At 61.1% G+C, this 9,848-nt stretch overlaps 2 protein-coding genes across 4 annotated transcripts in view; both read right to left on the bottom strand.

Moving 5' to 3' along the window:
• The window catches only part of ECH1 (enoyl-CoA hydratase 1), a 5,749-nt gene extending 5,254 nt beyond the window's left edge, over positions 1-495 (bottom strand). Inside the window, exon 1 of one of the 2 annotated variants that reach the window (XM_026057021.1) lies at positions 161-495. In XM_026057021.1, coding sequence (XP_025912806.1) covers positions 161-203 — 43 coding nt within the window. In that variant the 5' untranslated portion in view covers positions 204-495. The remainder of the gene's footprint in view (positions 1-160) is intronic. The other variant, XM_026057022.1, reaches the window with a different exon arrangement.
• Positions 496-860: 365 nt separating this feature from the next.
• Positions 861-9,011, bottom strand: HNRNPL (heterogeneous nuclear ribonucleoprotein L). Of its 2 annotated transcripts, none has more exons than XM_026057020.1 (12): positions 8,861-9,011; positions 8,532-8,769; positions 7,979-8,064; positions 7,455-7,551; positions 6,764-6,836; positions 3,321-3,392; positions 2,946-3,226; positions 2,418-2,539; positions 2,106-2,307; positions 1,712-1,769; positions 1,452-1,547; positions 861-1,171 (listed from the first exon to the last, which is right to left on the bottom strand). In XM_026057020.1, the coding sequence occupies exons 2-12, from the start codon at positions 8,754-8,756 to the stop codon at positions 1,113-1,115; spliced, it is 1,371 nt and encodes a 456-aa protein (XP_025912805.1). In that variant the 5' UTR covers positions 8,757-8,769; positions 8,861-9,011; the 3' UTR covers positions 861-1,112. The 2 variants fall into 2 exon arrangements, with proteins under 2 accessions (XP_025912805.1, XP_025912804.1); XM_026057019.1 differs by having other exon boundaries at positions 1,452-1,580; positions 8,861-8,947.
• Positions 9,012-9,848: the final 837 nt, after the last annotated feature.

The following is a 9,848-nucleotide window of genomic DNA, read 5'->3' as shown; positions in this document are numbered from 1 at the left end:
CTGGGGGTCACGGTGGGGGATATTGGGGGTCAAAGGGCGGGGTCAAGGCTAATTTAGGGTCACAGCGGGGGTCGAGGCAGCCCTGGAGGTCGAGGGGGGGCTGGTGGCGGGGCCAGGGCTCGGCGGAGGGTCCCGGGGGCCCCGGGCCGCCCCCACTCACGTCTCCCCAGCAGCCCCCGCAGGCCCAAAGCGGCCGCCGCCATGAAGGTCCCGCACAGTCCTCCCCCGGGGGGGGCGGGAACCAGCGAGGGCGGGCGCAGAGCGCCGCCCCTTCCTGCCACGTGACCCGGCCCGGGCTTCGGAGCGCCTCCAAGATGGCGGCGCTACCTCCCGCTTCCACCCCCTACCGAGGTAACGGTGTCCTACCGAGGCGGAAGTAGCCTGCTACAGAAGCGGAAGTAGATTCCTCCACCCCCTTACCGAGGCGGAAGTGGCTCCCTTACCGAGGCACAGGGAGCGGCCATGTGGGAGACCCCAAACCCTCCGCTGCCCCCCGGTCCTGGTACCCCCCGGGGGAGCCCGAGTTGCCTCCAGCCCCTCCGGGGAGCAGAGTATTATAATTCCCTGGAGCTGATTAACAAGGAAACCCCCTCCACAGGTTTCCCACCCCACCCACTGCAAATCCTCCCCCTCAAACCCACGCCAAAACATCCACCCCGAGGGACTAGCACCCCAGGAACCAGCCCTGTGGCGCATCGAGCCGTTATCCCAGCATTTCACCCCAAAATAACCTTCCCCACGAGGCACAGGGAGCCACAGCAAACCTTCCTCACGCGCCAGGTCTGCAGCCACCCCTCCCTGGCCCTGTCGGACACAGGAGCTTTTCAGGATCCCACCTCTGAGCGCCAGCGCGCGGGGTTTTGTTTTCCAAACTGTTTTATTGAAAGGTGCCGACAGCACAGGCAGCACAAAGGAACGGGAAACAAATCACATGTACAATCATTTTTCTCTTTAAAAATCGAAGGTTATCCGGGAGCCGCCTCGGCCTCTCCCCGCGCCTCCGCTACAGGCAGCCTCTACTAAACTCGAGCGTTAAAAAAAAAAAAAGGAATAGAGGAGCGGTGGCGAGCCCCAGGGGAGCGCGGGGGCCAGCGGGCCGGCTCCGGCACCGCTTACGAGGCGTGCTGAGCGGTGGAGAAGCAGAGCTTCAGCGTGTACGGGTACGGCCCATCTAGGGGAGAACAGACACGGCCCTTAGCGGAGGCAGCAACTTCCCCTTGGGGGATTTATGAGGTTTTTTTTTTAGGTCTGGAGGGGATTTAAGAGCTGTCGTTTGTGGCGGGGGGTTAATCCGGAGTCGGGAAGCCAGCCCGGAGCAGGATGTTGATGGATCCTGACAGCGTCAGGGTCAGCGGGGAACCGCGTTAGTATCTTTCCCCGGCAAAACGGGCAATGCTGCATCCCCCCGGGACGCAGGGGCTCCCTCCCCGCCCCGCTTCAGCCCCACTTACTTGGGTTCTTCATCTGGTAGTGGTTGAGGAAGCCGAGCGTCTCCAGCGCGTCGCTCTTGGACTCCCACTCGAGCAAGCCGGAGGAGCTGCGCTCGCCTGCGGAGGCGTGAGCCTTCCTCAGCCCGACGGCTGCGCGCGCCCTTGCCGCCCTGCCCTCCCGCTCGCGCCCCCGGCCCCGGGGCAGGGAGCAGCGGGGCGCACGCGGCCTGTCGCCTTCGCGGCGCCTCTCGCAAGGCGGCTCCCTGCCCAAAGCTACTTACTTTTGCCCGAAAACACCTTGACCGAAGACGGCCGCTTCACGCCCAGCTCGTCGCAGATCTGAGGGGAGCAGGGAGAGGGTTTGGGTGGGGGGGAAGGGATCTGTTCAGCCAGAATCGCCCCGGGGCTGGCGCAAACGCCGCTGCTGCCTGCTCCTGCGCACCAAGCTCGTCTCTCCCCCCTCCCGAAATTACAACCTCTTCCAAGAGCAAGGGCAGCGCGAGGGAAAACGGCCCCTTTCCCTCTTCTCCAGCTGGAGACGGGCTCCTATGTGAGCTCAGGGTTTGGTCCAGAGCCTCGGGGCAGAGCTGGAGCCCGCAGTGAGGAGGAAGAGGAGGAGGAGGAAGTGAAGCCCAAGGCAGGAGCTGCCCTCCAGGCCCGAGTCACAGCGCCTACCTCGTAGAAGTTGTCTTCCGTCACTTCCAGGGGAGCGTTGAAGAAGTGGAGCACGTTGCTGGGGTGCTGGATCCTGTTCTTGGCCGCCTGCTCAGGGGTGGAGAAGCGGTTGTTGCGCGAGCCGCTGAAGTCCTTGTAGCTGCAGGAGCCATCCTCAAGCCCGTACGACTGCCCGGGCATGATGGCCTGCTGCTTGGAGACGCTGCGGAGAGAGGCGCGGAGGCTTGGCACGGCTCGGCTTGGCACGGCACGGCAGGCGGCGCTTTCCACCGCAGCACAGCCCTCCCGCGAGCCGCCGCCACGACGACCTACCAGACATTCAGCTTCTGCCCGAACATGAAGTTGTTGTTGAGGTGGGTGATGGCCCGGTCCACGGCGTAGCCATCCGCCATCTCCACCATGGCTGCTCCCGGCTTGCTCTTCATGAACTTCACCTAGAAGCGAAGCACCACGGTCAGCGCAGAGACACCGGAGCTTCCAGGTCCTTCTAGATAACTCCTTCACTTGGGAGAAGTTGGGCCCGACCTCCTCCGTCCAAACCAAGGTCCTTGCCAGCTCCCAAACCAAACCACCAAGGTCTTTGCCGGCTCCCAAACCAAACCAAGGTCCTCGCCGGCTCCCGCACTCCACCTGGCCTGAGGTCTCAAGAGCAATGTTCCCTCAAGGCCACCCACGCAATCCTTTGTGGACGGACAACCATCTCAAGAGCTGCCCGCTGCCTCCACAGACCCGAAAGCTCGGTGGCATCCGGCAGTGCAGCCTCTGCTGCACCGCTCGCGCCCGGACCCCCCTCGGAGGCGTCACCTCAGCCTTCGGGAAGGCGCCGCAGTTTCCGCTTACCTTCTCCACGTTTCCGTAGAGGCAGAAAATGTTGAAGACCCGGTCGCAGTTCATCTTGGACTGGTCTAAGCCGTACACCATGAGGACGGGGCTGTCGGCGTGGGGGCCGTACTCCGGGGGCGGCGGCGGCGGAGGCGGGTGCCCGTACTGGGGGCCGTAGCGGCTCGGCCCCCGGCGGTGCCCCCCGACCGGAGGGCCCATCCGTCTCCCTTCGTAGTGCGGCGGCGGCGGGCCGTAGCCCTCGTCGTGGTAGTGCCCGTGGTATCCGCCGTGGGGTCCTCCTGAGGGGGCAGAGGGGGAAAAGGGATTGGAGACCCTCCCCGAAAAAGGCGCCCGTGCCGTGCCGTGCCGCCCCGGCGCGAGGCAGGGCCCTACCGTACTCCGCGGGGTGGTCTCCGAGCAGCGGGGGCTGCCTCTGGCGCTTGTTGGGGTTGCCGCCGGGGTCGCCTGCGGGCGGAAGCACAGGTTACAACCGGCGTCGGGGGGGGAGAAAAACGCACCCAAGGCTTCGCGCCGGGCTCCTCCGAGGCCCCTAACGCTTAAACCACCACCTAAGCCTGAACCGTGAGGCTTAAGCGGGGGCTCCCGGCCCCCCCTTCGGCCACGAAACCCCTGCGGGGCCGGCGCCGGGGAGGGAGGGAGGGATGGAGGGCGCCCCGCGCTCCCGCGGGACGTCCTCGGCTCTCCCCCGTCCCCGGAGCCAGCCCGGGCTGCCCTCATCGCCTCCGAGTGGGGAACCGGGATGCTCCCTTCTTCCCCCAGGGCCAGGGAAGCCCAGTCTAGAGCGGAAACCGGAGCCAGCAGCGTCGCTCCAAGCTGCCGCTGCGGATCCGATCACCCGGTCTGACCCCCACCCCCCTTCCCGCCTCCCTCCCGCGTCTCTCTCCTCACCCGCGTGGTCCGGCGCCGCGGGAGGCGGCCGGAGTCCCGGGAAAAGGGGCTGCTCGCGCCGCCCCCCGCAAAGCGCCGGGCCCTTCCCCGAGCTGCCTACGAGGGAGCTTTGACGACAAGGCGAGGGGGGGGGAAAATAAATAAAATAAAGGAGTGCCCCACTCCGTGCCCCTGCTAGGTTCTAGAGAGCAATAAAAAGAAGGAAATAAAAATACAAAAAAAGGAAAAAAAAAGTGGCAAGACACCTCCCCGCTCTGACACAGGGAGAGGGAGTGAGACTGATACAGGCACGGCAGCAAAGCAACAGCAGTAATAGGTTAAAACGAGCCATCACGTACAAGGCATAACACGTTCATGTCACCGTACAATTGCTCCGTTCTTCCCTTTAAACGACCGTGTTTCGTACAGGTTTATTCCGAGTCATTACAAAGATTGAAAAGGGCTACTTACAGCGGGAGTACAAAGTACAATGTCCATTGTCATATAAAAATTCTGTATTTCTCTTACCATTGGACGCTTCAAGAGTGAGTTAGCACAGTTCTGAAAGATGGCGTCCCATCAAACATACACTGCGACCCTGCATCACATGGTTTCAGAGTCATAAATACAGGTCAAAGGCACAAAACCGCTACAATTTTTTTTTAAAAAAAAAAAAAAAAAAAGTAAAATCTTTAAAAAGGTCTCACAGATGTTTTGTCCTCAGAAGATACCAAGACAGAGGACATAAAGGTGTGATAAATGAGAGTGTTCCTCCGTGTTTCACCTCCTGAATTTGTGTTGTGCTGTAACAAAATGGTGCTTCTGGCTCTGTGTAGTTCTTTCCAGTGTGCGTGTCTCCTCTGTAATGGAAATGTGTCTCGGCTCAAGTGGCCCCGAACGCGTGCGTGTGCCAGACTGCACGCCCCAGCTACAGCCTCTTAGGGATCTGTGTGCCTTTGGGGTTTTGTTTGGTTTTTTTCTCCGCTTGGCGCTGATAATGGTGGCAGTTGAGGACGGCAGGAGAAAAAGTATAAGCAAAGGAACTGCCCTCCCAAACCAAACCGTGCTGAGAGCAATCCTATGTCTTGGAGGGCCTCAGATCTACTCCGTTCTCCGATAAGAGCGCTGCTGGGCTTGTTTTGAGGACCCTCGGGTCTGTGTTTTCTAGTTCTGTGTACATTCTTGGGTTCACTTTGGTTTGGTTTTGGTAAGTAAAAGTAATGTCTGCTGTGGCATGCTGCGCCTCTTTCTCTCTCTCTGTGCTGCAGATAGTCCTTGGACCACGGTGTTGTGTTCTTGATGTAATGAGCTCAAGCTGCTGCTTGTTTCTGGATGCTGCGTGTTTTCTCCAGGAAGAGCTAGTAAGGTTTCTACACTGTGTGGTGTGAGGAATGTGCAGAGGCAGGTCACGGCCAATTCGGGACTTCCGCTGTAGTACGGTCCCCGGGGTTATGTGCAATAACCGCTCAGAGCTGGGAAAGGCCACGTTACTGCACCCCTCCCCGCCCCGACGCCCAGCCTCGTGTCGGGCAAGCCGAGATGCATCTAAATAAATGCAACTAGCCCCTGCAGCTCTGCACATCTTCTAGGTATGTGCCTTGGAGGAGAGATTTGTCTCTGTTTTTGTTAAGTCATGTAATGCCATTGCTTGCTTCAGCACGTTAACGGCTTTTCATCTTTTAAAAGCAGGGGTGTCCACCAGACGGCGCCTGCGGAGCGGCCCGGCAGCGACCGCTCGGCAGCGCCCGACACACTGCACCCGAGCCGCAGCTCCCGGCTCGCGGGGATCAGCAGCAGCCTCTGGAAGCGAGTGCAGTGTGGCAGAGGACAGGCCGGCTCCCCGCTTCGGGAAGGCGACAGATTCCTCGGCGGGACCCCAGCGATCTCCCTCCCCGCCCCCCTCCCTAATTCCCGTTTTGAGCGCCGGAGCCGCCCTCCGACCCGTGGGGGTCGATCGAGGCCGCTCCGAGCTGACACCCCGGCTTTAAAATATGAAGCGCGACAAGTGCTGCCAAGCAGATCGGTACCGTTCCTTAAACACGGCAAAACATCGCCGATGCAGCCGGCCCTGCCGACGGGGAAACGCTGCCCCGACAGAGCTCGGCGCCGGCGGCCACTACGGCGCTCCTCCGGCTCGGCGCGCCCAAGTTTCGAGGCCCAAAGCGCGAGCTCTGGCTAACCCCGCGCGGCCCGGCGCTGCGGCTTCCACAGAAGCACCGCGCATCACGGGGAGCAGTCGCGCCAGTTCTCTGGGCAACTAACTCTCGACACCCAATTTGGGAGAGGAAGACATCCAATCCCGGGAATGCTCACAGGTGGGAGCACGGGGGGGGCGGGTTGGCAACTTTTTTCCCCTTTTAAACTTAAGGGAATTGGCGTTTCCCTTCCGGTTTTACACGCACGCGTGTTCCTAAGCCCGGTGCCTCCCCTTGCCAGGCCAGGTTCGCTTCCAACTCGCCCTGCAGCTGTAGCAGCTCAAGGAAGGCGACACAGCCAAGAGCCCCGTTTTGGTAAACCAGCTCCGGTTCTGCAGATGAGGCCCACAAAGAGCCGGCAGCGGGGCGGGCTGTGCGGCCCCCACACGAGAAAGCAATGGCACTTCCCCCCCCAAAACCACCAGAGACTCCTCAAAAATAAATAAGTAAATCGCTCGTGCAGAGAATCTCCTTCGCTCCCAGCGCCTGACTGAGGCCCCCCCCCCCCCCGACAGTAAATGCGCAGTACAAGCCACCAAGAGAAATCCCTAGCGATCACCGCTCGATTTGCAAGTTAATTCCCCCCTCTCCACACTCCGCGCCTCTCGCCCCGGCGTGCACCGGCCTCCCCCGGCTCTGACTGCAGGCAACGGCAGGCCAATGGCATTACATAACGTGGATCGATATATGAGGTGCCCTAGTCAACTGGCAGCGGGTTTGTGTGTAGTTACAAAGCAGTTCAGCGGAGATTACCTTGTCCGCTGAGATTGGGGTTTGTGTAATCCCAGGTGTCCTGGTCGTTCTTGAACACGTTCAGGCGCGTGGGCTGCAAAGAGACGCACACGCGCGCGATCAGCGCGAGACCAGCTTCAGCCCGCGAGAAACCAAGGCGAGAGCGGTCGGAAACCGGAGGTATTTACTGTTCCGTCGGACCTTTCACAGCCTCAAAGGATCCCTCGACCGACCGCCAGCCTCCGGGTGAGCAATTCCTTGCAGAAAGCAGCAGTTACAGCGGCGGCACGAGCCTGCACAAGTGATCTGACTCTCCCCAAACCCTCATCCAACTGCTCTCACAAGGGATCCCAGCTCGCTCTCCAGCTTCGCGACGCAAGGCTGCGCACAACGGCAGCGAGAAGGGGGGCGCAAAGGTAAAGCTGAGTGAAAAATTAGCTTTTCCACCAACTGTTCGGGTCTTTCGGCCAGCGACAAGCGCGTAACTGTGCTCAACTACCCCACCCAAAAAGCAGGGACTATCTCCGCTCCGCTCCAGGCTGCTGTTGACAAAGCAATAGGAAAGGATCTCCTTTTTTAAAATGAGCCCTTTTTAAAGAGGTCTAATTAGCTCTAATTACGCTGCTCCCATTACCTGCGACACCTGGGCTCGTCCGAGGCCCGTGCGCGACACGGGCACCGTGTCCCTACCCGAGCTCGCGGGGACGCTTACCTTGGCGTATTCGATCTTCAGAGTGCAGCACCCGGAGTAAATGTCAGCCCCGTTGAGGGACGCCTTGGCTCGCTGCGCGCTCTGCACCGAGTCGAACGTTTGCAGCGTTAAGGAAATTCAGGGAACGAGGCGTTTTTTTCGCATGGGTTTCTCTGTCTGGGAGCGGCAGGATCAACCCGACCAGGCTACGCAGGCAGGAGGGGTTTGCTCTGGCCGAGGCTCGGCGTCGCAGTCGGAAGTGCTGCGTAAGCGACAGCTTCGCCCATCCCGCGAGTCGATCCCGGACCCAGGGAGAACGGCCAATTCGGGACTCCCTGGATGAGGGGCGAGTCCAGGTCCCGCCTGCAGCTCCCTCCTCACCGGAGGCATCGCCCCAAGCGGGACACGCTGGAGGCGAGGCCACGCTACCGCAGCCCGCGTGCCCGGCACCGCTCAGGTCCGACACACAGGCTCGGACACGGAGACGCGCAACACCAACGAAGAACAGAGGAGTCCCGAGCGCCTCGCAGGGCACGAAAGGATATTCCACCATGGCCTGGACGCCGTTTTTCCGGAAGATCACGATCCTCTGCACGGGGCCGCAGGGGTTGCAGATGGTATAGAGCACGTCCTGCGGGACAGGAGAGAGGCGAGGTGACGTGAGGAACCAGGCCGACGCGCGGCCGGGCCCACCGACACGACAGTCGTCCATGGCAGACTGTGGCTGTCTCCGCTTGAGCGGTACAGCCGGATTTCACCATCCCGGGCACCACGCGAGGCACAAACCACCCGCAAAGCAACAGGTCCTAGGACTAGGGAGGAAGATCCCCTGCCTGGCTGCACAAACACCATCTCTGAAACCGGAGGAGCAGAGCCGAGACCACCAACAGGCCCGGAGGAGACTTAAACGCGGGTAAGACTCCACCAGGAGGCCACACCTCAAACAGCCCTGGGTTAAAACACCCCTGGGTTAAAACACCCCGTTATCGGGACAAGCTCTTCCCACGTACACTACGATGCCAACAGCCACCCGCTCCCTCTTACACTGCTCTTGTCCCTACAGCGCCCAGCGAACCCTGTCCCAGCCGCTTCACCCACCGTCGTGATCGAGTAGATAGGGTTGAGGATGGTGAAGAGCAGAACGTTGTTGACGCCCCTGGAGTCATCCGTGTCGCCGGGACGGGATATCTTCTGGCTGGTGGAGTAGTTAACAAAGGCGGGGTGCCCGGCAATGTAGATCTGGTTGTCCGCTGCATAGTTCACAGCATTGCAGGCGCCGAGAATATCCTCAAACTCCACCAGGGCCTGTCTCTTCTTGGGCATCACCACCACGTAACTAGGGCGGGGAACGGCTCGCTCAGCGCGCTGCGCCGGCGACCGCCGACACGCGCAGCCGAGCTTCCCGCCCGCCGAACGCGTTTCCTCACCTGATCGGGCCGAATTCCTGGAGAGCCTCCACGAGATCGGCCTCCACCACGCCGTCAATCAGCCCCCGGATGTGAACCACCGGGGAAGCAGGCGTCTTGTGGGGATCGTCGTAGTTCTCCTGCAGGCGAGAAGGGCTTGTTCTGATACGGCGTCCGCGCCCCGGCCAAAAACAGCCCACCGAGAGCTGCTGAGGTCTCTTTATTCACCCCAAGTTACACGTGTCCATGGCGCGGCCCACAAAAACCCGCTGAACGTCCCGGTCACCACGAATGAGAGGATGAATTCGAACCTCTCATGTGCTGCCTGGGCAGGCAGCCCAGCGCCTTTCCAACCCCAGCGCCTCCCAAACACACCTCTCCCCTCGGGGCCTGGCTTTGCCCCCCCTAAAACCTATTCTCCCCCTCCCTGAGGGTCCTGAGCCCCCTCCCCAACCTGACCAAGCCTTTTGTGCCCCAGACAAACCCTGTGGTCCCCCCCGAGGACCCCAAGCCCCTCCAAGGGCTTGGTCTATCTGGTGTCCCTTGTCCCCTGCTCTTACACCCTTCAAGTCCCATCTCGTCCCCTCTCTCCAGGCCTCCTCCTGCCTTCCTGTTTGCCCCCCTCAGGCCCCATCCTGCTCCCCATTCTTACCTCCCTCAGGCCCCACCTTGCCCCCTATTTTACCCCCTCCCTCAGGCCCTATCTTAGCCCTCTCAGGCCCCACCTTGCCCCCATTCTTACCCTGCTCAGGCCCCATCTTACCCCCCTCAGGCCCCATCCTGGCCCCCTCATTTCACCTCTCCTCAGGCCCTATCTTAACCCCCTCAGGCCTTTTCTTACTCCTCTCAGGCCCCATCCTGCCCCCTATTCTTACCCCCCTCCGGCCCTTTCTTACCCCTCTCAGGCCCCATCCTGCCCCTCATTCGTATCCCTCTCAGGCCCCATCTTGCCCCCCATTTTACCTCCTCTCAGGCCTTATCTTACCCCTCTCAGGCCCCATCCTGCCCC

Source organism: Apteryx rowi, unplaced genomic scaffold (genome assembly GCF_003343035.1).
Source record: "Apteryx rowi isolate R43461 unplaced genomic scaffold, aptRow1 scaffold_1356, whole genome shotgun sequence".
Taxonomy (NCBI): domain Eukaryota; kingdom Metazoa; phylum Chordata; class Aves; order Apterygiformes; family Apterygidae; genus Apteryx; species Apteryx rowi.
This window is presented reverse-complemented; position numbering and strand designations above follow the sequence as displayed.